The 27,913-nt window shown below is 33.2% G+C and overlaps 3 protein-coding genes across 3 annotated transcripts; 1 reads left to right on the plus strand and 2 right to left on the minus strand.

The window, feature by feature from the left end:
* Positions 1 to 2,806: 2,806 nt before the first annotated feature.
* Positions 2,807 to 6,247, plus strand: LOC8270681 (3,9-dihydroxypterocarpan 6A-monooxygenase). Its single transcript, XM_002533145.4, has 2 exons — positions 2,807 to 4,015; positions 5,297 to 6,247. Exons 1-2 carry the CDS (start codon positions 3,077 to 3,079, stop codon positions 5,912 to 5,914), a joined length of 1,557 nt encoding a protein of 518 aa, XP_002533191.1. The 5' UTR covers positions 2,807 to 3,076; the 3' UTR covers positions 5,915 to 6,247.
* Positions 6,248 to 17,052: 10,805 nt separating this feature from the next.
* Positions 17,053 to 20,462, minus strand: LOC8270673 (aspartate-semialdehyde dehydrogenase). Its single transcript, XM_002533146.4, has 7 exons — positions 19,745 to 20,462; positions 19,275 to 19,361; positions 19,083 to 19,127; positions 18,887 to 18,982; positions 18,650 to 18,751; positions 17,461 to 17,615; positions 17,053 to 17,369 (listed from the first exon to the last, which is right to left on the minus strand). Exons 1-7 carry the CDS (start codon positions 20,309 to 20,311, stop codon positions 17,288 to 17,290), a joined length of 1,134 nt encoding a protein of 377 aa, XP_002533192.2. The 5' UTR covers positions 20,312 to 20,462; the 3' UTR covers positions 17,053 to 17,287.
* A 772-nt stretch (positions 20,463 to 21,234) lies between these two features.
* On the minus strand, positions 21,235 to 26,109 carry LOC8270682 (CRAL-TRIO domain-containing protein YKL091C). The gene is made up of 6 exons (XM_015727800.3): positions 25,675 to 26,109; positions 25,224 to 25,479; positions 23,781 to 23,817; positions 23,509 to 23,626; positions 21,991 to 22,101; positions 21,235 to 21,572 (listed from the first exon to the last, which is right to left on the minus strand). Exons 1-6 carry the CDS (start codon positions 25,744 to 25,746, stop codon positions 21,426 to 21,428), a joined length of 741 nt encoding a protein of 246 aa, XP_015583286.2. The 5' UTR covers positions 25,747 to 26,109; the 3' UTR covers positions 21,235 to 21,425.
* Positions 26,110 to 27,913: the final 1,804 nt, after the last annotated feature.

Raw genomic sequence — 27,913 nt, forward strand, 5'->3', positions numbered from 1 at the left:
TAAAATAAGAAAATTACTAAGTAAGTGGCTAGCATGTAGTTTTAAATCATAAATATTTGCATTTGCATTGCATATTTACTTTATAATTGATTTTATTTCTTTTATGAATATTCTACTTTCTCCTAGAGTGTTTAAATTTGCTTTTATATTTTATATTAATAATTAATTTATATAATAAGTGGTCTTATAGTTTTATGAGAAATCTATCTCGGAGTGTTTTACCGCTTTTATTATAAGAATGGTCCGTACACTTATGAATAATAATTTAGACACATCACTTTTAGTGAATATATCGATATAAGCATTTCAATAATAATAATAATAATAATAATAATAATAATTGATTAAAAGCTACATTAACTAATTAATTAAAAAAAAAAGGTAATGTTTTGATTTGGACTAATATGATGTAAAGCTACATCAACCAATAAAATAAGAAAAAAGTAATATTTTTATTGGACGAGGATGTAGCCAATCAGCGTCTTTTCAACTTGAGGAGGAATCAAATTGAAATGTAGGCGTAATTGCATGAGCAATGACGTCGAATAAAGGGGAGATATGCCCTTCTCACGTGGTCCTTCAATGGACATATATATGCGAGCATCTCAATAATTAACGAAATTAAAATATTAAAAACAGAAGAGCAATTGAAGTTTCTTTAAGGATTCCGACAAATTTCCTAATTAATCAATAAAGCCATCATTTTCATTTTTATTGTTCTTAAGTAGTCTGCATACGTTCAACAGTCATCAGCAAAACTGAAATAATTTTATGTACGGATCAATCGAACTGTACTAAAATCTGAAATTAAGCCGTATCTCATGGTTTAGTAATTATCATTACCCGAACCAAACTATTCATATCAGCTATCCATTTAATTGGTTAATTAATCAATTTATTATTCTTGTTAATCTCAATTTTAATCCTTAATATCGAGTTTAAGGATATCATGTTTATGTACTCAACGAAAATAATTGCCGCATGTATCCAGTATATAATACTGAATTAAACACAAACAAATAAATTATAAAGTGAAATTGATAAAATTTTTAAAAATAATAATTATAAGATAAAATCATTCCATCTACCGTGAATTTTAGCCATTTTAAAAAATAAAATAGTAATTATAAGGTAAGATAAGACCCATATGTACATAAATTTGTGATGTGTCTTTTTTAGTACTTGCAAGTGCACGAACCGTTCCTATAGTAAAAGTAAGTTTACCACGAGATCGATCTCTTAAGGAACTATATGGCCACTTATTATAAATACTAATTATCAACACAAAACAATAAAAGTAAATCTAAACACTCCAAATCAATATGTTGAGAGGGTAATAAAATAAAGTAACTAGACAATAAATAAATATGCAATGCAAATGCAAATGCTTATGATTTAAAACTATATGCTAAAAACAGTATTTAGTCTAGCCATTTACTTAGTAATCTCCTTATTTTACTTTAAGCCTAGATCTAATGAATGAGATGGTGATGTGCATTTTTTCCTAAGTCACTCAAGCTAATAATGCAACCTAGATTTCTTATACCAATATAGATTAAAATAAAGATGATGTTTCTAATACTTTTAACTTAAAGATTTTCATAATAATTACTATTGCTAAATTAATATGATGGTTAACTAACAATAATAACTGAAACTAATAAAGATATGGAGATAAAGAAATCATTCATTAAATAAATAAATAAATAACAAGATTCATACAAAAGTGAAAATACTAAACTAAACACTTATGAAAACTAGCCTAACATATTTAACCCAATGATCGTGGTATTATATAGAAAGACATAAAACAATAAAATAGAAAGCTCCCTTTAGATCCAGGATTTCTTCAAGTAGGAAGATTGATCATCACTTTCCATTTCTTGAAAAGCTCCTTAAATATTAAAAAAATAATGAAAACTAAAGTTAAATGTTTATAATGAACTGTAGAGAATTATAGAGAGAATAATGGTGGCAGGTATAGAGAGCAGATAAGAAAAAACTCACATCTTCTCTCGAATTAGATTTTTACAGAGATGTATATAGAAAAGAGTCTTGCTCTATATAAATCTCCATAGATATAAGTATACAAATATAAGTCTATCTAATGATAAGACTTTAAGTATTTTTATCTCCACCAAATACTATCTCATAAATAACTCTTAATATAAATCATAATAATTGTACAAAATGACTAAAATTCCTTGGGTCTTATAATTAGCAGTCAATGCGTCTTAATCTTGGGCATTGACACGAACATGTCTTATTAAGCTTTTTTTAGCTTCATATTTTCCTCTTTTTGCTAATATTCATGAAAATAGATAATTAAGTTTAAGTGAGGGAAAAACACATATTTTCACCATTTTATATATAAAAATATATCATTAAAGCTCCAAAATACCCTTAAATATCTATACATGATTTGCAGCGATCAGTTTGGATAGATTTAATAAAGAATATAAAACTAATGAACCAAAAAATTAAAATTTAAAGATGAAAATATATGTATATGAAGACAGCCAAAAGTGATAATAGATGGGGCGGTTTTTCTAATTATAATACAACTTGATTACAGAGAGGAAATAATTATATTATACTAAGTTAAACATAGCTTTCGGTGTTAATAATTCGGTTAATAGATTGAGCTTGTATCTATTGCCGGATCATTAACTGTAGTTTTAATAAAACTAAAAATTTAAACTAAGAAATAAATATTAGAAATGGAACTGAGACCGAACATACCGGTTCAATTAACCATACTTTTCAAATTATTATTGGTCTATATATTGAATTCGCTGTAGGATGCACACATTATAAACTCCAATCCAAATCTGTGTTCTATTGGAATTTCTAAACCACACTGTTATTTGCTTTAGCTTATAACAATATAGCTTAAAGTGGATACAAATGAAATGTTTCAAAATACTCAACAGAGACTTAATTTGCATGCTAGCTTGTGATTTTTGTTCCATATGCAATTGCAAGCTTGTTTAATTTGCTAATCCTTTTCAGGGATTGTCTTTGAGCTGTTTAGAATTAATTAGGTGTATCAGAAAAAATAACATTAGCTTGTATTATGGATACCAGTTTCATAAATACTTGCTGTTTTCTCTTTATTTCGATCATTGCTGCTCTTCTGGTGAGGCCCTTAACTAAAATTATCATCAACTCTGTCACCACAAAGAGTCGTCGTCGCAGCGAATGCCACCCCCCTCCAGGTCCTCCTTCACTGCCATTCATCGGTCACCTTCACTTGCTAAGTTCTAGATTACCAGAATCCCTTCAGAATTTAGCTAGCAGATATGGCCCCATCATGCAAATATACATGGCGGGAAAACCTGTTGTTGTAGTTTCCGATGCGAACACAGCCAAAGCAATGTTGAAAACCTATGATGCTGATTTTGCTTCCAAGTATATTCTTGGTTTTGGTCTATCAAGGTTCAACATTTACGATGGTGATAGTTTCGTCAATTGTCAGTATGGCCCGTACTGGCGGTTCCTGAAGAAGCTATCCAGGACACAGCTACTTGCAGGGAAACAGCTTGATCGCTTCAGCCATATTCGAGAGCAGGAGACATTAAAGCTTTTAAAATCATTAGTGGAGAGATCTCAAGAAGGGGAACCCTGCGATCTGGGTTTGGAGCTATCAAATTTAGCAAATAGCATTATTTGCAAGATGGCTCTGGGAAAAAGATGCGAACAAAACCCTAATTTGCCTTCTGATATAAGGAAAGCGATTGGGGCAATCATGGGATATACAGCAAAACTAAGTTTCACTCAAATCTTTGGTCCTCTGAAGAATTTTGATCTTTCAGGAAATGGGAAAAGACTTATATCTGCAACTTGGGAGTACGACCGGCTAATGGAGCAGCTCTTCAAGGATTATGAAGTTAATCGGACGAATGATTCAGGACCCGATGAAGGAAAAGATATGATACATATTTTATTGGAGACCTACAGAGACCCAAGTGCTGAGCTAAAATTGACCAAGAATCAGATCAAATCCTTCTTCCTTGTGAGTTATAATATATTTCGTTTAATTACTAAAGTCTAACTTGTCGATTTCATAATTTCTTATTTGATAATCCACCTTAACTTTGAATAGTTTCAATTTTGTCTTATCCCATCCTCTATACACAAAATAGTGATAATGATAAACAAAAACCAAGCTGTAGGATCTAAACAACAATCTGTAGTTTTTTTTTGTATTTTTATAGACTAATAATTTTCAATTATGTGCTGAAACCTGAAAATAAGATTTGCATATCTCTTGTAGTTGTATGATTCTTCATTTAATTAATTGTTCTTCTATCAAATCCTTGCATCCTTTTTTTTTTTTTTTTAGTTTAGATTAGTAGTTAGATGTCTAGATTAACTTTAATCACACATTGATTAATCCCATTTATTGGCATAAAGACATTCTATATATTTTCACTTGCGCATCATCACCTGGCTTTCCCTAATACCAGTGTAAAAGTGTATGTACATATTTTCCTGTGAGTTACTCTTTATAGAACTTGCCTTGAGAGCAGAACTCACTTTTATTTTTCCTTAGCATATGATATAAGATATGATCCTTTCCTGTTCTAATAGATTTTAACTATTTTCTCTATTGTGATGTTGATAAGGTCAACCATGATGGTTGACATTTATTTATCTTTTAAAATGCTTATTCTACTAGCTGTCATTTTTTTAATAGTTTATTTGAATTAAGGAAGTATTTAATAGACTAAATTATAAGAAACAACTAGCTAAATTAGACTAAATTACCCTTCTATAGATATTACAAATTTTATTTCACTTATTCCAACACAAAAATAAAATAGAGAAAAGATATAATGTTGCATTAGATATATAAAAGAGATAGATAATTAGAATTTTTTAATTTGAAAAAGAGACAGTTAATATGGAATGAATGAGGTATTTTTTTTTGAAAAATTAAAAAAAAAATATTAAATTTTAAATGTATGTTTCTATTTATACATCAAAATGTACAATAGATTGTAAAATCATAAAATATCAAAATTTCTAAAATAAAACGCCTAATTCAACCCATTGGAGTTTACTTTAGGGTTAGGGATATAAATGTAATTATTTAATACCCTAAAAGATGTTTATAATAAAAACAAAGACTTGGCAACATTTGTTCTTATTGATATGGATCATAATATGTATCAAATAAATCATATTGGCAACAGCTGTTCTTATTGATGTTATAATATATGTATGAAATAAATCATATTCTATCATTATATCATCGACTTTGTAAACTACTTTCCTTCATGATTGGCAATAGGAAATATTCCTGGCGGGTGCAGATACCACTTCGGCAACTATACAATGGGCCATTACAGAGCTAGCGAACAATCCCAGGACATTGAAGAAACTAAGGGATGAGATGGATGTTTCAGTTGGATCCAACAGGCTGGTACAAGAGTCAGACATTCCTAATCTTCCCTACTTGCAAGCTATCGTCAAGGAAACCTTAAGAAAACATCCTCCGGGACCTTTGCTACGTAGAGAATGCATGATAGACACCGAAATCAATGGCTATGACTTAAAAGCAGGTACTAAGATCATAATCAACGCCTATGCCATAATGAAAGATCCTAAAACGTTCAATGAGCCGGAAAAATTCATACCAGAAAGGTTCTTGGTTGATCATCAAGAAATGGACTTTAATGGTCAGGATTTAAATTTCATTCCATTTGGTAGCGGAAGGAGAGCTTGCATTGGAGCATCACATGGTCTGATTGTAACTAACACTACAATTGCTTCTCTAATTCAGTGCTTTGATTGGAAGTTAAAAGATGGAGACAGGTTTGATATTAAAGAAACTAGCGGATATTCAGGAGCCATGGCGATCCCTCTTCTGGTTTATCCTATCACTCGTTTTGATCCCTTCAGAGCATAATGCTTCCAGGTGAAGAAACAAGTGGTAATGTTATTATAGCCATTGAGTGATCAGAAGATAAATGAGTTGGGTAGCAATTGCCCCTATTACCTCTTTTTCTCCCGTCTTAATAAGCTGTAGTGCCCGATATTGCAATGCTGTTAAATCATGTAAATCGATCGCCTTAAATTATCAAATAAAAGTGTACACATGTGTGTTTTATTGTGCTACAATCTGAGTGCTTTATTCTTATCTTCCAAATACTTCATTGTAGCTTTACATAATTCGAAGTGTTCTATATGTATGCCTGTATCTACCATGGGTTAATAATGGAATTTTCTTTTTTCTCTGAAAGACTGTCGTTTGTCTACTTTTTACATTTCAATAGTTATTTGTTTGTGTTGACAGGTGTTCTAACTCTGACCAAATTATTCGAATAGATGCGTGGTTAAATTCAAGTGAACAACACAAGTCTGATTATATTGGAATAAATGATTTGTTATATTAAAATAGAGAATTTTTTAGATAGGCTTAAACCATATTTATCACGTCATTTACAAATATATTTAATAAAAATAAGTCACATTAATTTATAATGTCACATGGCTTGATAATTGATTTTATATCATAGAAATATATGTAAAGTATAAGTAAAAAAAAAAAAAATCTCCATGTGAAAATTCATAAATCTAGTATGTAATTTATTTTGTGACAAAAAACTATGATGTAGTTTATACTATTAATAAATTACTGTAGAAAATGCTAAAGCCCTGTGATTTCATATTTTTACAATTTCGTACTATATAATTTTTTTTATGACGCTGATATACGTGTGCTACTCTTTTTTTAATATTTTAGTGCTAAAGTAAATTAATATAATAAATATTGTATATAATTGGTTTTAAATAATTTGATAGCTAACTAATCGTATTGGATTTGAAATAAATAATATCAAATATATTTTTTATAATTTATAATTAAATTAAAAATAATTTTAAATATATTTATAAATCTTTGAGGCATATAACTCTGTAACATTATTATAAAAAGTATCATGTTGTACTAGTATTAAATTATAAATATTATATCTACAAATTGATTGAGATATGCAAGCGCCAAATGAAATAAAATCTATGTATAAAAATATTATACAGAAAAATCCTAACACCATTACAAAAGAAGAGAAATTTTAGAGTTGTTTATGATCATTATGTGGTATAGTGAGGTTTCGAGTCTATCTATCCAGCAGAAGGTTGAGGGATTAAAAACAACTTATATTTTGTAATTTCCATTGTTCCATAATGAAGTCCTCACCACTCTCTCTGCTGCTGCACGCGGTCATAAGTGTTGACTGAACTATGTAAAGACCTTGTGTTCTTGTGTGTGCCTGTGTTTTGCTCGTCTCTTGTTAATCTTTAATTGCTCTCTAGTTCCGTATCTTGTCCTAATCGCAATAGTTCGGTGCTATAAGTTAATAATTAAGCATTTACATCCCGGAATGAACTGATGTGTTAATTGTAATGAGGGTAAGATCGATAGTGAGTTGCTGTGAACTTTTTGAGTAAAAAACTTGACTGTTTTCCTGATTTATTGTCTTAATAATATTCATTCTCCCCAAGATGCCATCTATTCCTGATGGAATCCTTCATTCCAGTACCAACAGGAAATTCGCCCGATAATATGGGATCCTGACTCATGGATATGGCGAAAGAGGTAAACCTGATCTCCATTCTGCCACTAGTCTAGCTTGAACATAACAGCTCAGTGTAGTTAGATTGCGCCAAGGTTTGAGCCATTAATCCCTTGTACTGTGAGAGAAACACTCTGTCCAGTAGCACGAATGTCTGGAATGGTTCTGTGAATGAATTGCCATAAATAATATGTGTATTCAAAAGCTCTGTACAGGAATTAATATCTGAGGTTCTAGTGGACTCTTTCAACATTCCAATGCACTCTGACGCCTAAGGAGATGTCACAGCTCGTAGAACAAAATGGGTGTTTTAGCATTGAGAGAATGGAGCCTAAAAGATTTTGCTATTCAGATTCTCAAAGGAATCGTCATGCTGTCAATCACAAGAAAAAGAAAATCTTGATAAGCTATGAATAGAATTAAAAATAATATCTTGATTATGAACTAGAACCCATAAGCTTAGTAGTTAATATTGAAAAGGTGATTCTTTTATATCACTGGCAACCAATTACAAACTTGAAAACATTTAATACAAGAAACAAACAGAATTAAAAATTAAGTACTATTATATAACTCAGAGCCAACATAAATTTGAAAAATTTAAAAAGCAATTTCATTTATGAAAAACAAGAAAATGTAAATGTACATAAGCAAGTCAAGAGCGCATCCAGAGAGTATAGGACCAATCATAACAAGCAGTGAACTTTTGCATAAGAAAAAATAGAAAAGAAATCCTTTTATGGATCAAGAGGAAGCCGAGAGCTGTTCATTCTAATAATTCATACTTAAGCTCAAGGCAGGATAAGTCTTCAAGCTAAGACCAACTGAAGGCAACTCAGCCATGAATGGTCTATGTGCTCTATTGAATTCTTGTGGCCGAGTTAGTCCTTTTGAATTATAGAAGAATAAATCGTGCAAACTAAAGACTCATAGCCAAAGGATCAAGAGGAAGAGATAGGAAGTTAGAAAGCCATAAAGAAAACTTTTTATTTGATTAAAGACAACACAACACCCAATCTCTCTCCTCCATATTTCATGAAATAATTGAAAGAGTGTAAGAATATAAGATTCCTATCTCATCTATATTTATGTAAAGTGTGTAATCTTATCTTTCCTGCCCTTATGTGTACATGTGTAAAAAAATAAGATTCCCTATCTTATCTTTATTGTTTTATTATAAATCGTGTATGCATATCTTATGTGTAAAAGGATGAGATTCATATCTTATTCTTACTATCTGATGTAAGGCTCCTCTATATAAAGAGAAGTCCTGAGTAGTGCATGGCAAGTTGCCTTCTTTCATTAATCAAATAAAAGGTTTTCTTTATGGCTTTCTAACTCTTTATCTCTTCCTCTTGATCCTTTGGCTATGAGTTTTTAGCTTGCACGATCTGTTTTTCTATAATTCAAAAGGACTAGCTCGGCTACAAGAATCCAATAAAGCACATAGACCATTCATGGCTGAGTTGCCTTCAGTCGGCCTTAGCTTAAGGATTTATACTGCCTTGAGCTTATAGTATGAGAATTATTAGAATGAACAGCTCTGAGTAGTGTATGGCAAGTTGCCTTCTTTCATTAATCAAATAAAAGGTTTTCTTTATGGCTAACTGGCAAACTTCCAATGCTCTAGTCCAGAACACGTACCTAAAATAGATCTATGGGAAGTTAGACCAGGCCTTACATTTCTCGCGGAAGCTAGATCAGAAGTTGGACACCTTCTCTTAAGAAGTACTCCAGCTGTATTCCTCCTTAACCTTCAAATACCAAGCCCTGGATAAAGAGCTTCGAATACCCCAACCAATTACACCAGCCTTCACCCAAAAGGAAAAGAAAATTACGAGACTTAAAAAACAGATTGATCAAATTGAATATGACCTTAGAAAATATCAGTCTTCTATGGTCCATTCATTCACATCTATAGCCTCCACATCTTCTGCGATAGCCCCCTCACATTACTCTGCATTTCCTTTCCTTCCACAACCAGAGCAAGAAGAAACTTTTTACCCACCTTTTGGTACCTTTTCACACCTCTATCCAAAAAACTCCACACCTCAACAAAAGAACGCTTTGCATCCTACAGTCTTGAAAGGCAATAAATTGCCAGACCAATCTCTAATCAGCCCCTATGATTCTGATTCTGATTCTTCTTCTAATACCTCTGGAATAGCTGATATAACAGAAATACTCATGAATACCTCTACTACTGAACCTTCTTCAGAAGTGGTAGAGCCTAAAGATGGCACATATGATGCACAGTCATATTTTATTCCTACTGGAACCCCACACCCAAGGTCAAAATCCACAGCTGGAACAGGACCTTGGTTCACTCTTGATGATCTGCCTCCATCAAAATAGAGAGATAAACTTTCTGAATTTTTAGCATGGATTGATCTCCAAATGACTTTTGAAGGCGCTACACTCAAAAAGGTTCTTGCTGAATTTGTGACAAGATTAACAGGCAGTTTAAGGGATTGGTTTCAATTGCAGCCTGAATACACCAGGCTCCAATTCGTGACTTTGCCAACTCCATTAACTGCGCTCATAATCCTCTATAATAAGTTCCTTGGAAGCTTTAATCTCATTATACGACAACACAAACAAGAATATTTTGATTGAAAATGTTGTTCGTTAAAAATCAAGGATCTTGAAAGACATTACTCTGCAATGTCCAAATTGTATTATGTCATTAGTGGACACGATGGTGATGATACGCTAAAATATACTTTCATCACCTCATTACCAGATGAGATCCAACCAGAAGTCAATAATATGATCGCTGCAATAAAGAAGCCGGTTACCTCAATTACTCTTAGAGAAATCTGGCAGTTTACCTTCTCCTCTATCAAGAGACTATATGACCAGCAAGAATTATTCAGGAGACTGTCTCAACGAGATTTGATTATTCAAAAGGCCTGCAACAAAAGCCACCTCAAGATTAAATGTAAGTCTTCCAATTGTGTTTGCTCTAGCCACAAGAAGAAAACGAGACATCATTTTCAAAAATATCCTCATAATAGAAGCAAGGAGTTCAGAAAGAAAAGGCCATATACTAAGAGGTTTAGATATTTCAGGAAAATGAAAAATCGGGGAAATAAATCAGGCAGATGCTACATCTGCCGGAAAAAGGGGCATTATACTAAAGATTATCCTCAAAATCCGGAAAAGGCAGCAAGAATGATCCAACAAGTTAGTATGTCCATGTCTCTACCACATTCATTTGAAGAAGACATAGAGTCTCTCTTATCAGAACAAGATGATCTCACTCCAGAAAGTCTCTTTGGAATAGAAGAAGAGCATTCAGATTCTATCGATTCCTCGAAAGAATCCTCCTCAGACTACGATGCTGATATGATTTCAATCTTAATGATCAGTCACCCTATAAAAGGTGAAAAGGACATACTAGTAAATGTGATGCAATATCCTTTCTCTCCATCACCAATTTCCCAATTGTCTCAACTTGCTACTAAAGTACCTCCAGTACCTTATGTTCTTGTACAAGTATTACCTTCAAAGTATTGAAAGCCTATATCAGTCATAGCCTTCTTTGACACTGGAGCTCAAAGAAGCATGATGAATTATAATGTTCTCTCATCTGAGCATTGGAAATCTCACATCCAATTTTTCAGAGCAGCAACGACTTTCAAGACTACCTTGGTCACGAAACAAAAAATCGGGATACAGTTCTTTCCTGACTGTGTGGTATGGACACACATCATTGGCTCAGACCTCCCAAATAAAGACCTCTTGATAGGTTTTGATGTTTATCATCAAGCTCAAAGGCTTCAAATTCTTCCTACAGGAATAAAGTTCAAGGGAAAATTCCGTCCATACACATATACTTCTAATCTGTTCGCCATAGCAGACACATAACCGCCATTTCTGCAATATAAGGAGAAATTCCTCCCTTTCTGTCCGGAGTCCCATTCACATTTCCAACATCCACTACCTTTATGGAAAAATCCTCAGTTTTATATCAAGCTCCCTTTCAAGCTTAACAAGGATGTCAATCCTACTAAGGCCACTCATCTAAGAATGTCTCCTACAGACCTGGCTCTTGCCAGATCCGAGTGCCTGACTCTTCTACAACAAGGTCTCATCGAGCCCATAACCTCACAATGGGTCTGTCAAGCCTTTTATGTAGAAAAAAGATTTGAAAAACTAAGAGGGAAAAAAGAGACTTGTTATTGATTACAAGCCTCTGAATCACTTCCTGCAAGACAACAAGTTCCCTCTTCCTTGCATCTCGAACCTAAAAGTCCACATCGAGAAGGCCCAATACTATTCGAAATTTGATCTTAAAGCTGGATTTTGGCAATTGGGTATCCATCCCTCAGAAAGGTACAAAACAACCTTTTGTATCCCAAACGCCCAGTACTAATGGACAGTCAAATGCCTTTTGGACTCAAAACAGCCCCTTCCCAGTTCCAAAAGACAATGATAGAAATCTTTAAACCTATTCTCTATTCCTCCCTAATCTACATTGATGATATTCTCCTATTCTCAGAAACGGCTGAAGATCATCATTAGCTTCTAAAATAATTCCTTGCTATCATCCAGAAGTACGGAATAATGCTTTCAGAAAAGAAGAGTATTATTGGCCAGCAAGAAATAGAATTTCTTGGAATTCATTTTAAGAACGGCCAATATACATATGGTCCACACTTGACAAAAGAGCTTGATAGTTTTTCAGATGAGAATCTCTCTGTAAAACAAATCCAGCAATTTCTTGAAATACTCAACTATATCAGGGAAGCCATACCACATCTATCCAATCACACATGTCATCTTTTCAAAATGCTCAAAAGAACCCTCCCCCTTTCTCGGGGAATGAACAAAGAGCAGCTGTCAAGAAATTAAAAGAATTGGCCCAGAATCCTCCACCACTTACCATCCCGTCTACAGGATATCTTATCCTACATATAGATGCATCATATCACGCATGGGGGGAAATTCTTCTTGAAAATCTTAATGACAAGGAAAAACTGTGTGGGCATGCATCAGGATAATTTTCTTCAGCAGAAAAGCATTACCATTCAACATATAAAGAAATTTTGGCAGTTAAATATGGAATAGAAAGGTTTGAATTCTTTCTGATTAGTCAACACTTCTTGGTATGAATGGATAACTTTTTATTTCCAAAAATTCTTGAATCCAACCAGAAAACTTTACCAGAACTGCAATTATTGAGGTCAAAGTCATGATTCAACAGGTATAATTTTGAAGTTTAGCATATAAAAGGAAGAAAAAATCTCATTCCATGTTTCTTATCCAGACTATCAAAGCCACAACCAAAACCCTAATCTATTGTCCTCGTCACCTCAACAACCAAACTTCTGATAATCTTTATGGCCTCTACGTCCTCAAAAAAGCCTCTACAACCTCCCTCTAAACCAGACATTCCTACAAATCTCACAACAAAACAGGTCAACAGTTTTGCCAAAAATATGATGTTCCATTATCTAGCAATCATCCAGCAGACTTTCTCACTACCTATCCAACCCAATTTCTTTTATGTAGATTACACTTGGTGCTTAATCTACCACATTTCTCCTACCCATGCATAAATCGAAAGTAAACTATGGTTTCTATGGTGTCTTTCCACAGTTTGTTATCATGCTATAGAAGTTCCAGTCATAGACCTTCTATACTTCTTCAATATTGATACAAATGCAGGGACATATCCATGGAAATATCTCACTTGATTCAAAACCCCATATCAATGGAAAAAGGATCTCTTCAAAATCATTCATGAAAATAAACTGTTCACAGACAATGACTTCAAGGCTCTAGGATATCATGCCATCTATATTCTTCACAGGCCTTACTTTAAGCTCTTAGAAGATACATATGCCACCCAAAACATCTGTCGATACTGGAGGACAATTGAAATGCCCTTATATCTTGCTCATCCACCAGTAACAAGGGAATTAAAGCTTACTCTGCAATTAAGAAATGATTTAGGAAGGACCAATGTTTCTACACCACTTGTCTGTACTTATAATGGACCTGATAATCAATGGACTGAACACTCCACCACTGAACAGTCCACTTTATCTTTGTTGCCATCACCTCTGGATGATCCAAGTTTGACCACAGAACAGCAAGATGCCATTATGCAAGATTTTTAGCCACTAGACAATGACAGTGGTCCATGGTATCTAACCTTTTTCGATGGCAATCCAACTAATAAAGACAACACAACACCCAATCTCTCTCATCCATATTTCATGAAATAATTGAAAGAGTGTAAGAAGATAAGATTCCTATCTTATCTATCTTTATGTAAAGTGTGTAATCTTATCTTTCCTGCCCTTATGTGTTCATGTGTAAAAAGATAAGACTCCCTATCTTATCTTTACTGTCTTATTGTAAATCGTGTATGTGTATCTTATATGTAAAAGGATGAGATTTCTATCTTATCCTTACTATCTGATGTAAGGCTCCTCTATATAAAGAGAAGTCCTGAGTAGTGTATGGCAAGTTGCCTTCTTTCATTAATCAAATAAAAGGTTTTGTTTTATGGCTTTCTAACTCTCTATCTCTTCCTCTTGATCCTTTGGCTATGAGTCTTTAGTTTGCATGATCTGTTCCTCTATAATTCAAAAGGACTAGCTCAGCTACAAGAATCCAATAGAGCACATAGACAATTCATGGTTGAGTTGCCTTCGGTTGGTCTTAGCTTGAGGATTTATCCTGCTTTGAGCTTACAATATGAGAATTATTAGAATGAACAGCTCTCGGCTTCTTCTTGATAATTGAAAGAGTGTAAGAAGATAAGATTTTTATCTTATCTATCTTTATGTAAAGTGTGTAATTTTATCTTTCCTGCCCTTATGTGTGCATGTGTAAGAAGATAAGATTCCCTATCTTATCTTTACTGTCTTATTATAAATCGTGTATGTGTATCTTATGTGTAAAAGGATGAGATTCCTATCTTATCCTTACTATTTGATGTAACGCTCCTCTATATAAAGAGAAGTCCTGAGTAGTGTATGGCAAGTTGCCTTCTTTCATTAATCAAATAAAAGGTCTTCTTTATGGCTTTCTAACTCCCTATCTATTCTTCTTGATCCTTTAGCTATGAGTCTTTAGTTTGCACGATCTGTTCTTCTATAATTCAAAAGGACTAGCTCGACTATAAGAATCCAATAGAGCACATAGACCATTCATGGCTGAGTTGGTCTTAACTTGAGGATTTATCCTGCCTTGAGCTTACAGTATGAGAATTATTAGAATGAACAACTCTCGGCTTCTTCTTGATAATTGAGAGAGTGTAAGAAGATAATATTCCTATCTTATCTATCTTTATGTAAAGTGTGTAATCTTATCTTTCCTGCCCTTATGTGTGCATGTGTAAAAAGATAAGATTCCCTATTTAATCTTTACTATTTTATTGTAAATCGTGTATGTGTATCTTATGTGTAAAAGGATGAGATTTCTATCTTATCCTTACTATCTGATGTAAGGCTCCTCTATATAAAGAGAAGTCCTGAGTAGTGTATGGCAAGTTGCCTTCTTTCATTAATCAAATAAAAGGTTTTTTTTTATGGCTTTCTAACTCTCTATCTCTTCCTCTTGATCCTTTGGCTATGAGTCTTTAGTTTGCACGATCTGTTCTTCTATAATTCAAAAGGACTAGCTCGGCTATAAGAATCCAATAGAGCACATAGACCATTCATGGTTGAGTTGCCTTCAGTTGGTCTTAACTTGAGGATTTATCCTGCCTTGAGCTTACAGTATGAGAATTATTAGAATGAACAGCTCTGGGCTTCCTCTTGGTATCAATATATAACATATCACTACATATAATCTGAAAGAAACAACCAAAAGAAAAGATATTATCAAGAAATTAACTGTAATTTCAAGTATAATATTAGAGAAAGATTCTCACCAGAGAGAAAACTGGAACCTAGAAAACATCAGTCAATGCTGAACCCCATACTGAAGAAAGAAGGAAAGAAAACGGTCCGTGTCTGGAGCAAGTCGCTCTTTGTCAACTCAAATTCTCTTCTTTTAAGTCTTTATTGGACTGGAGTAGTGCATAAAAGGAGAAGAAAGGCTATGATTCCCTCCCCCGCAGCACACTTGTTATTATACTGACGATTGATTATGACGTCGACATTTTCCTCACGCGAATCTATTTGTTTCGCGCGTACTGTACGATTAGTACATTAGTATTATGAAAGCATTTTATTATTTAATAAGATTAATTATATATATATATATATATATATATATATATATATATATATATATATATATATATCTATATAATATTTTAATGTTATTTATATATATCAAAAGCTTTTTTATATTTCGATTTCTCTACATAATAGAAAAATAACAAGTGCAATTAGAGTAAAATTGAAACTTATGTGATTAAATTGTTTTTATTTAGAAGGGTAATTATATTTTAAAATTATACGTTGGTTATCTAATTACTCAAAATCACAACATAAGCTATGTGGTAATCACGCTTGATATAGACTAAATTAAATATTAATAAGATTCGCATCGTTAATAATTCCCATTGTTTAATTCTGTAACTCTAAGGACTACTTGCTCGTGAAGTTGTTGAGTGCAGTAATCCAGTGTGCACCACTACCACCTTATCTCACCAAATGTACCCCGTTGATTCGACCCTTCACGAGGAAATAAATCAATTTCTCTCTTTCATCTATTGGGATTAAAGTTGGTTTGTTTGCTTTTATTTGAGACTGTGCACTTGACGATTTTCTCTCGATATCGTTATTATTGCAAAAAAAAAAAAAAAATCATTCAAAAAGATTGTAATTATGAATTATTAGAAAAAATATCTAAAACAATTTTAAATATCTATATATTAATTTTTCTTCGTTATTTTAATTCTTACCAATTGGTATTAAGTTCACACATACAAATAATTTAAAAGTTATTAAAGATAGTTATTTTTAACACGTATACAATCAACGGAATAAATGAAGTGAACAGCATATTTCCCATGAAGAAATGAATATAATTTCTTTTTCGACAATCATTTGCTGAAATCAAATACTGATTATTTAATTTTTAATTTTCTATAAATGATTTTTTATACAGTAATTATTAATTTTAAGTTTATATATATGCATCTATGGTTTGCTCGAATATATTAGTTGTTTTATAGTTTTCCGTTGTTCATAAAATTAATAAATTAATATTCTATAAATTTTCAGTGCACCAAATATATTAATTACAACAAAACTAACAGTAAATAGAGGAAAATATAGTTATTTTCTATTACCTTTACTTTCCTTTATCTCTCTAAAGTGGAAAAAACACAGCGCTTCCATTATTAATTGGAGAATGGTTAAAGAAGATAAGTCGGTCCTTGCCATAACTGATGATGCTTTGGGTTCTTGAACAAGGAACATTTGATAGATCAGGGTTTCCAGGAGTACCGCCGTTCATCACCATATTGTGAAGCTAGCATAGCATGGCCTCATAGATATTACAAAAAAGAAAAAGACTACTAAACAAAATTCTACACAAAAAGGGTACATCGGATGAAATTTCAATGCAGCAAACTAGAAACCCTTATACCATATAAACTTTTTGACTTTGCACAACCTCAATGAAACAAACAATGAATGCCAGCGTCTGAAAACTAGAAAGATCGATGATTCAATATTTAACTCATGTTACCATCCTGATTAAACCTAGCCTAAAACTGAAAAGAATGTGGACTATAGCAGCAACTCAGCAATCTGAATGGCGTTAAGTGCAGCCCCCTTGCGTATTTGATCCCCACAAACAAAGATATCCAACCTGCTTGGAATTCCAGAGTTAGTAAGATACTTTGTCAAAATAGCCATGAGATCTTTTAACGTAAAAGTATATGGCCCAAAATGAGTTTTACCCATGATTCCCTTCTTGAGACACATCTTGGCGGATTCTACCGACTGCAACATCATCCTTGTTTGATACCTCCAATGGAGTAGGAAAGTGATTGGAGGCTCGGTTATCGATAACCACCACCCCAGGGGCATTCTTCAGAATATCCCTTGCTGTGTCCTGGATAAATAGCAAATTAATTAAAATTTTGTCTGCTGCACTTTTCAGATAGAACAGAAAGAAACTGCATACAGAACATAATTACTCTTTGCAAGGTTTTACTGGGATCATGTTACTGCTGTATCTACTTGAAGGCGAAATGACTTTGGGTAACAAAACAGATATAAAACTCTTTGTATAGAAAATTTTTCAGAAGCCAAGATGCTCAATACTTTCCACTGAAACATGGTCAGAACTATATTATATCAATGAAGTGTAATTTGTATATTCCACTCATAACAACTGCTCATCAAGAAAGAAAGACTCGGTGTTTTAATTGTCATCAAGCATATGCAAAAAACAGGTTTTAAGACCTACAGATAGGAATAGTACATATGGCACACTTGATGCCTAAGCCAATGTGTTTGCAGAAAAAAAAAAGCACAAAAGAGAGAAATCTTTTACTGTAACACGAATGAGATGATAGAACATGCAAATTCTACAGCTGCTGTATCACGAACTTTAATTTGCAAAAGAAAAAAAAGGTATTAAAGTTGGTCGCTGGCTACACTTTTACAGACAACTATTAATGTACTAAATATATACATTAAAAAGGTAGGTATTCAAAATTAAGGCACTTAGGAATATTAATTTGCCTCTTTTGACTATAAAAAAAGCATCATTCAAACACATCAAGTTGAGCAAAGATTGAAAAAAAAAATTGAAAAAGAAGAAAGAAACCATTTTAAGATACTTCTCATAATTCTAATGATCAAAGACCACCATAGGCAAGGTACTCGAAGTGCTTTCGTATAACAGACCTAATAAAACTGACAGATTCGAAATCAGAATACAAACAGTTAACAAATAATTACATTCATATCAGAGCATATAATGCATAATGAAACAGGAGAAACAAATGAAAAATTTGACACATCTAAATTCCAAACATGTAGCATTTACATGAATCAAAAGAGTACAAAATCAAATGTCAGCTTCAAGAAATAATTTACTGGGTACAATTACATTAAAATTCAACAGTATCACTAAAGTACCTCATCAAGGGGCTTCTCAAATTGAAGATTAACACTTTCAGCATGTGCACGCATGACAGGAACTCGTATACAGGTAGCAGTGACCTTAACATTCATGTCATTCTGAAAGACAAATGAAAAGGAAGCATTTTTAAAATATAATAAACAAGACCACACATTTTCCATATAAATTTTCAGACTCACCAAATTTTATCTAATGATAAGAGAAATGAACAAAAGCACTGGCTTCAAACTTACCCAAATTTTCCGAGTTTCTTTTACTAATTTCATTTCTTCTTCATTGTATCCATTTGATTGAACAGGTGCATTGTGTGAAAATAAATTGAAGGCATACTGCATTCAAACACATTATGAGTATAATTTAGAAACTTGATTGTACATGAAATAATTTCTCTATGAAATTTGTAGGCAACCTTATAAGAAATAGACAAACCTGTTGCTTAAAAATATTGCATGTGGGTGGTTTTCCTTGCAAGACCTTGTAAAAAATAAAGAAATTTTTTTTTTAAGAAAAAGTGTGAACTTTCCTAAATATAAATGACAGATAAATACGACCATAATTAGTTATATATTAAGAGAAACCAATTAATATCTACTACAATGAGATTGGATGGGAAGAAGAAACCTCGCGAGTCTGCAGCTCCAGCTCTTCCATTGCAGCAGCACCAGCACCACTAGCTGCCTGATACGTACTGACAACCATGCGTTGCACCTATAAAACCCAACAGTCACTCGGCATTTGCAGCACAAAAGTCTCATAGTAAGCCTTACAAGATAGTTCAAAACCATACAGGATTTGAACTGCTTAACAAATTTAGTTCAAATCTTGATGAGCATATGAGAGATGAAACATTTTTCATAAAGCATACAAGTGCATAAACCAGGCACCTACATTCTCCCTATCTGCAACAACAACCATTAGCAGCTCATTTTTTTTCTACAACAGCAATTTCAAAGTATAAAATTTGGTCTGTTAATTCAGTAATTTTGCCTGTATGAATAAAGATTGAGCCTTTGCATGAATAATCAAATAAGAAGCTTATATGCATATACGTTAATCAATAAAGCCAAAAAAGGACAAAATGGGAGTTGTACCTTAGCGTGTCTATGCAAAGGTGTAGCAGCCATCAAACAAATAATAGTAGAACAATTCGGATTCGCAATCAAAGCGCCCTTCTTTAATCCAAATTTAATCTCTTTCATAGCCTCAGGATTCACTTCAGGAATAACCAAAGGAACACCCTCAACCATTCTAAAAGCAGAACTATTATCCACAACAATTGAACCTTTATCCACAGCAATCGGCCCAAACTCTTTACTAATAGACCCACCAGCACTGAAAAGCGCAATGTCGACACCATCAAAGCTATCAGCAGTTAGCTCTTCAACTGTATAATTGTTGTCTTGAAAAGTTAGCTGCTTTCCAGCTGAGCGTTTGGAAGCTAACATTTTAATTGATCGGTAAGGGAAGTTTCTATCAGAAAGCACAGATAGAAACTCTTGTCCGACGGCTCCAGTGACGCCGACGACGGCGAGGGAAGGACCGGTTTCTTGAAGGGACATTTTGATTCTTGATGAAGAAGGAGTGAATTTGGGTTTGGACTTGAGAGAGAATTTGGAAAAGAGATGGGCTTGGTGATGTGGGTGTGTAAGAGTTGCCATTGTTGAGAGAGAGGGAGGGAAGTGGAATTGTCGGCTGATAGAGACGATGGGGTTTTTGAGTTTGGAGGAGACAGAGGTTTAAGGGCCGGCTACCTGTTTAAGGATCTTTGTTTACAGAACTGTTTGTTACTTTTATAAAAAGAGGGTAGATTTTTTAAAGCTCTTTTACAATAGACATAATTTGCAATTGAGTCCTAATCAAATAGTAATTAGTTCTCAACAATCCAGTTCACTAATATATATAATCAAGACGAGTGCAGCTCGATTGAATTACAAAGCTCAAAATTAAAAATTCAATTCAGCCTTAAATAAAAATATTATTAAAATTTAAATTTGACTAGGTAGAATATTCAAAACCTGAAAATCATTGATACATAATTTTTGACAACTTAAAATATATACTTCAAGTTTGATCAAGCTAAGTTATTTAAATAAAATCTTTTAATTACAGAAAATAAATTTAAATAAATCCAATTAAACCTGAGTGTTAATCATTATAAAAATTTTAAAAATTACTGAACCTAATAATAGCTCAAAAGTTTAGAATTTGACATATCAAACATTATAATATTATTAATTTACTCACATTATAATAATAATTTGGCTCGTCAATTTTCTTAATTCTCTCAAATTAGAACTCAATTAAAAGCGAACTAATTTGAAATATTGTTTGAGTGGCTCATAAATTTGGCTCTAATTTTTTTTTACACCCTTGTTAAAGTTCACTAGTAGTTGTCTCCCTCCCCACTAATATTTGGATTGTTAAAGGAAAAATCACATTAGAACAAGGGGCAAAATAAACCAACAGTTTCCCCTAATTGCCAGCATTGACTCGTCACAGAATTACCATGACAAGAAGATGATGGAAGCTATTCTCTTATCTGTGGCCTATTTGTGATGCTATATACATAAGTTACTGTGGATCAAGTAATACCTCAGGTCTTATTATTAGAATCTTGTAACTTTCCAGTTTAAGTTACTGTGGATTAAAAAGCATATATATAACTAGTCAATATTATTCATTAAGATGTACTTAAATTGGAATTAGGCATCCATGCCAGTTGATTGCTAGTGTCATCTATAAATACGTATAATTTCTACATTTGCATCTCTGTTAGCAGCCTCCTTGCTCTAACTGGGGCATTACGACATCTTGGAGAGCCACGAGCTTTGCTTGACCACCATACTCTTCTGGCAAGGCTTCTTCGCCAATTTCCTTTATAAAATTTATTCTTTCTTCCTCATTGCTGACTATAACAATCTGCATTCACCACCACAAAGTGAGAAACCATAATGTTAAGACACAAGATAGTTAACCTAACCAAGTCCAGAGAAAAACTGAAAGGATGGCACCAAGTTTACCAAATAACTTTCCATAACCCATCAAGTCTAGAAATTTAAGGAGAAAGCTCAGAGACTCCAAGAATTACAGAAATTATCACGCAAGCAACATGGATCATATACAAGAACACATTGAATGAAGATAGGTATGACTGCATGCTCAAATATAACCACTTTTAAATGTTCAAAACATCGGATTCGTTGTAAATTTACAAAACAATCAAGAAAATGGTGTGCAAATAGCTTATCGCCATATAAATCGGCACCAAGCTACATTTGCCTACACCAATGAGTTCTATATGATTGGACAAAATAATTTTTTAAACAGTATAAAGTACCTTTTCCAGTGTTGCTTTCTCCAGGAAGCGAGAAACCATCTTCCAAACAGCAACAAAGAATCGTGGCATGTGTAAAATAAAGAGCTTTGCTAAACGCTCAGGATAATAAGCCTGCATAAATAAGAATTCACACTGATATAAAGATATCATTTAAGTGTCTCGAGAAATAACAAGCTACTCATCTTTAAATGTTGCTGTTCATGGAATAGAGGTTTGTAAAGCAGGCTTTGTTTCACTTTTGTTAATATTCTTAAAATTGGATGATTCTCATCTGCTAACACATTTAGTTCGCGTCTAAATTCCACAAGATGACCAAATACATTATCAGGTGACTAGACAACTCAGCCAGCACAGTATCTGTAGACTGAAAATGTTGTCCACTGTATGCATATATCCACAATGCTCAATAACTATCCTATGCGATTTTTGGTTGTTTCTTAAAGATAACAATAACATGAAGAAACTTATGACATATGAGAACCCCCAACTAGTATGGTGCGTTAGGAGTATTTTACAAGGATATTTAGATTACTTGCCCATAGAGAAGAACTACACCACCGAAATACAACAAAGCTCAAAATCTTATGATATCAACAAGCAGCAACCTCAAGAGTAAATTTACAAGGAAAGAAATATAGTTAACATAAGTTTACTATCATGCAGCTCATCTACTTATCTTTAATGCTTTCTAAATATAAAAATATAATAAAATTTGGATCCCTTACAGATAAAAAAAAAGTGTCATTCTATTCCAAGACTGTTATCTTCCATTTTTAATTTCTACAACACAGTAATAAAAGGGATACAGCAAAGAAGAAAGACCTAATGGTCAAAAGAATGAAAACCTATATGATTTTTTCACAATTTTGGCCAATTCTTTTAGTTTTGGGCAAAATGGCCCCAATTGCAAAGTCATTGACATGGCATATGAGGTGGCATGATATGAATATCACCATTGAACTTATCCTATTTTGACCAAAATTGGAAATTAGCTAAAATCGCAAATGATTTTGCAACTCGGACCATTTTGTTAAAATTAAAAGAATGGCCACAATTGCCAAAATTGCATAAGTTCGGGTTCTTTTTACCATTAAGATAAGAAGAAATGGATAATAGCAAAATCTTAAACTGCATGTACTTTCCCTAAAAGATGTAGCCAATAAAAGCTTCTTTTAACCTTCAAAATGCCTACAACTCAACTAAACAGAGATTCATTAGGATAGCTTCTAAAACCCCAAAATATGGACTTTGAAAACATGTGAACAAAGATTTGAGCTTGAAAGCTACAAATTTACACCAAAATTGATTTGCATCACAACATAGGTTACCATAAAAGACTAGCAAGGTAGACTAATTAAAAATCATATCGGAAGCTCTCTAGTACTATTAAGTTTTTGTACATTTTAATCCTTTATTACATTTTTTTTTTGTCCCCTTTCATGGTGCATCCTTGTTTCTCAGTGTTTACCTATTACAAGATGGAAAATTTGTTGTAGCAAAAATTACAAATGGAGTTACCTGCAGAAACTGAAATCCAGTGATCAAGCCACGTGCATCTATATTTCTATATGTAATTTGCTGCAGATCTAAAATGCCAATCAACTTCTCGTTTCCTATTTCTCTTCCTTTAAATGAACTGTAAAGTATCCACACTTTCAGAAAGTATAAAGAAAGGGGATCAAAATTGCTTTATCTATTAGATAGACTGCACCCTTCACAAAAGTAATTTCTCTGGACAATCGTGATTCTGCATCACTTAAATGTTCCGAATCACATAGTTTAAAGTGTACCTTGCAATTGTTTTGTCTAGCAAATGAACCACGAACTCTGCACCAAAGGTGAAATAAAATTATTATATGAACCACTTGCAAGGTATCATCATAATAACAGGAAGTTGAGCTTGTTTACCATACTGTTCTCTTTTTAATATTAAGTCTAGGCTTATTATGTAAACTAACATAGATAAAATGTAAACATTAATTTTCTCATTGAGGCCTCATTCTAATTCATCAACGCCTCATCGCAATGTTGAAATGGTTCATATTGGATATTGCTAACCCCCAAAACAACTTTGCTTAATATACGGAACATGCTACCTCTGCTTGCAAGAGAAGAAAGGTAAAAGCTGAAATACTTCATTGGCATATGTATTTACTTCAAGTATTTTTGAGAGGGCGTTATCAAATGTTTTCAGGGATGGCTAAAGACATTCCCAAATCAGAACATGGAATCCTCCTATTTACACAAAATAATTATCAGGACTGAGTGGATTATCAGGTCACACTGTTGAGCATGCAGATACAAGAGTCTGGAGAATGTTTATGAAAGAGAATTGCGTAATCAAATAAGTTTCTTAAAGAAATATAGTAGGGATAAACAAGCTCAAGAGACATCTAGAAATGAACATCAACTTCCCACCTGGGAAAATAACAAATGAAACGGTCAACAGCACCAATTGTTTATGTAAGTCAAAATTCTAACTAGCTGATTCACACAGTTCAATGGCATAGTTGAACAGTTCTATCATTTGAGAATATACACGATAAAGTTATTTGTGAAGATAAATAGTACAGCAAACAGGAAATTATAAGTAATAATAGACGAGGAGGTTTTGATGCAACTAAAGTTATCCGATGTAATTAACAATACATTTATGCCCAATAAACCCTTAAAAGTTGGCATCACATTTTATACTTCTCTATCTGCTGTTTCCTAACCATTGGAAGGAGGTTTCCGGAACAGTGGCCAACCTTTACATTTTTTATGGTGATGGGCTACATCTTTATGAAAATTTCCAATAGCAACCATTATAATTAGAGGATTATCTTTCAGAAAATCAATTAATGACTATCATGATTGTGACTACACAAATATTCTTTTCCCATGGCTGTGTAATCCCAAAGCACATGAAAACTAAACAATACCAGACAGAAATATTCAATAATAGAAGGCAACATACATCAGAAAAAGAAATAATTGTGCTCCATTTGATTCTAGATCAACAAACAAGCAGATATAGTCCAAGCAGTCCTTATCATTATTCCACAGCTCCACCTTTCATGTAAAAGTTTTACATGTTCAAGATATGGGCCAGATGGCCCATATATGCGACAATCTAGATTAGTAAAAGGTATTTTTCCACCAACCAAACCAGAAAATAAAATTGCACGAATTATATTTTGATAAAATTATCAGATAAAGAGTGCAATTATATGTAGAGTTAAATCAAATACTCTTGAATTGGAGATGATCCTTAGATGGATAATGCTTGCTTCCTTTGATAATCAATATTGGATGTCCTTCTTTTGTTAAACTCTGCAAATATATCTTTCTAGTCTCCAGTTCAGGTTGGACTTCAGAGTCTGAGATAGAGCCATTAGGAACAAACGCGCTCCTCCATTTCTGCCACTGTACAAACATCTTTGCTGCCTTCTCTGGGTCCATTGACCTTGCAATCAAGAATCTCATAATCGTTGCGTCACTATAATTCTGCAAATTCAAGAATTCATATGCATAAAACCAATAACTGAAGTATTACAGTAACGTATCCACACAACCAGAATCAAAAGCAAAGAAGTGAACTTGAACTCAAAAAAACTATGTAATATATACACTTAAAACATACATAGAAATACATACAGAAGAACCGAATTATAACACTTTGGACATTATGTGAAAAAGTACCTCAGTTGAAGAACCAAGCTTTTCAACCGATTTCCTCATCTGGGTCACTGCAATTTGATGAGTTTCCTCCATCTGGTACAGTGAAATTGAGATTGACAATGGAGCTTGCTTTGGGTTCGGATTTAGATGAAGATGGAGAAACGGTATCCACCCTCTCTCAAAAAAGTTCAATTTTTTTTTTTTTAGCTGAAGTTCAACTCAGCATTTAAGGCCATGTGATGTGAGGGAGGGAGGGAGGGAGGGAGAGAGAGAGAGTGTGTGTGTGTGTGTTTGCGTTGACATAAATGAAGAACGCAAAGGAAGAAATGGTACGTAAAAAAGAGTTTGTGAGTGTGTGGCATAGGCGAAAAAAGAAAACAGTGGTGGACAGCAGAACTGGTCTGTGCCTGTTGGTTGGTTAGGCAGAAAACTTAAATTTTCTTTCTTCTCTATCTTTTTATTTGTATTATAAAATGATAATGCCTAGCAATCACCAACAATTCTGAACTTTGGAAACTTTTTGTATCAGATATTTTTTCACTATAAACACGCGTCTCACAGATGTTCACAATCATCCATACGTATTAAAATACTTTACTAATTTTTATTTTTCTGAATACAATTAAAATTCTAAAATCTGATGAAACTATAATTTAACTCTCTAAATTCACAAGCAATGTAACTGTTAATTTTAAAATTATAAGTACATTAATTTCTTATAAGATTTTAAAAAATAAGACTTATTATACAAAGAAAGTTATTTCAAAAATATGTATAAAAAGATATTATTAAAAAGACACTTCAATATTAATTATTAATTACTTTTATATTTATTTTTTTGTTTTATATATATAATATATAAAGAGAGTTACATATGTTGCAAAGAATATGCTGCTTTCTTTTTCTTTTTCTTTTTTCTCCTTTGGCAACTATTCGGCCTGTAGTTATTTTCCACAACTTAAAATGACCGTTTCCCAGACTGTCCAAACCAAGGAATTAGACTGTTCCTTGAAAGCAGAATTCCACAGAAATGAAATCTTTCATTTTTCACAACCAAAAATAATAATAATTAAAAAGACAAAGAAAAAAAGAAGGCTTGAAGGGATGCAATTAAATTGGAGAAGAGAGTTTTTCCTGGAATCCGACACTTTCAAAGTGAATTGATATTTTGTGTGAATCATGTGGCAATTATTTATCTTGGGAGAAAATGAAAAAGGAAGAAGAAGGCTTTGTATTAGAAAAAGTCAAAGTTTGTAGCATAGGTGACTTGTAGTTTCGGATTTTGAAGATTGAACACAAAGGAAGAGTTGCTTTTCTTCTACATTCCTGAAAATAGTGCATCTTTCGGAAAGTCAAAGCCAAAGTTGCCAACGAATTCCTTCTAGTGGAAACAGAAAGCCTATATCAGGATTGCTGGATGAGACACAGATGGTAAACAAGGTTCTTGGGTGCATGCATTTCTCTGTTTATTTATGCCTTTGATTTGAACCAATGTCAAAGTTTTTTTTTATTCACATTCGTACAATATTTTCTATGTTAAAAAAAATATCTTACTAGCTTTACACGTGTCTAGCTCCTATTGGTGTTAATATATATTCTATTAGCCTCCTCAAGTTGGAGCATACAGATTCTGGATGCCCAACTTGGAGATGGAAGTTTGGAATAGAATTGTAGGAAGGAGCTTTGTAAAAGAATCAGCCAATTGTTTTGATGAAGGGACTGCCATAAGATTGATAACTCCACGTTGAATTTTCTCTCGAATGAAATGACAATCAATTTCTATATGCTTGGTCCTTGCATGATATACGGGATTCTCGGCAATTCTGATGGCAGATAAGTTGTCACAATACAGATTTGCTGGAGAAAAGGGGAGCTGCAAATCCTGAAGGAGAAAGTGAAGCCATTGTATCTCACATGTCACTGCAGCTATAGCTCTATACTCTGCCTCACTTGAAGAACGTGAGACTGTTTGTTGTTTCTTGGACTTCCATGAGATCAATGCTGAACCGAGAAAAACACAGAACCCAGTAATGGACTTTCTGGAATTAGGGCATGAAGCCCAATCAGAATCACTAAAAGCTTTAAGTTGGAGATCACCTGTTGTTGGGAAAAATAAAACCTGTCCTGGAGTCTCTTTCAAATATCGGAGAACTCTATAAGCTGAGGTCAAATGAACATCTGTAGGGGATTGAAGAAACTGAGATAATTGTTGTACTGCATATGTTATATCAGGCTTAGTATGGGTTACGTACAACAACTT

The sequence above is a fragment of the Ricinus communis genome, chromosome 5 (genome assembly GCF_019578655.1).
Source record: "Ricinus communis isolate WT05 ecotype wild-type chromosome 5, ASM1957865v1, whole genome shotgun sequence".
NCBI classification, from domain to species: Eukaryota; Viridiplantae; Streptophyta; class Magnoliopsida; order Malpighiales; family Euphorbiaceae; genus Ricinus; species Ricinus communis.

Bases quoted from the DNA above. Each gene is read 5' to 3' on its own strand.
- LOC8270681 (XM_002533145.4), top strand. From the start codon at position 3,077: ATGGATACCAGTTTCATAAATACTTGCTGTTTTCTCTTTATTTCGATC. The intron at 4,016-5,296 runs GTGAGTTATAAT...GATTGGCAATAG, and splicing joins AGATCAAATCCTTCTTCCTT to GAAATATTCCTGGCGGGTGC.
- LOC8270673 (XM_002533146.4), bottom strand. From the start codon at position 20,311: ATGGCAACTCTTACACACCCACATCACCAAGCCCATCTCTTTTCCAAA. The intron at 19,128-19,274 runs GTTTCTTCTTCC...ATTTTTTACAAG, and splicing joins TGGAGCTGCAGACTCGCGAG to GTCTTGCAAGGAAAACCACC. The intron at 17,616-18,649 runs GTACTTTAGTGA...CTATTTATCCAG, and splicing joins TTGAGAAGCCCCTTGATGAG to GACACAGCAAGGGATATTCT.
- LOC8270682 (XM_015727800.3), bottom strand. From the start codon at position 25,746: ATGGAGGAAACTCATCAAATTGCAGTGACCCAGATGAGGAAATCGGTT. The intron at 23,818-25,223 runs GTATTTGATTTA...CCTTTGGTGCAG, and splicing joins GGATCATCTCCAATTCAAGA to AGTTCGTGGTTCATTTGCTA. The intron at 22,102-23,508 runs GTAACTCCATTT...TTATTTATGCAG, and splicing joins CTGGATTTCAGTTTCTGCAG to GCTTATTATCCTGAGCGTTT.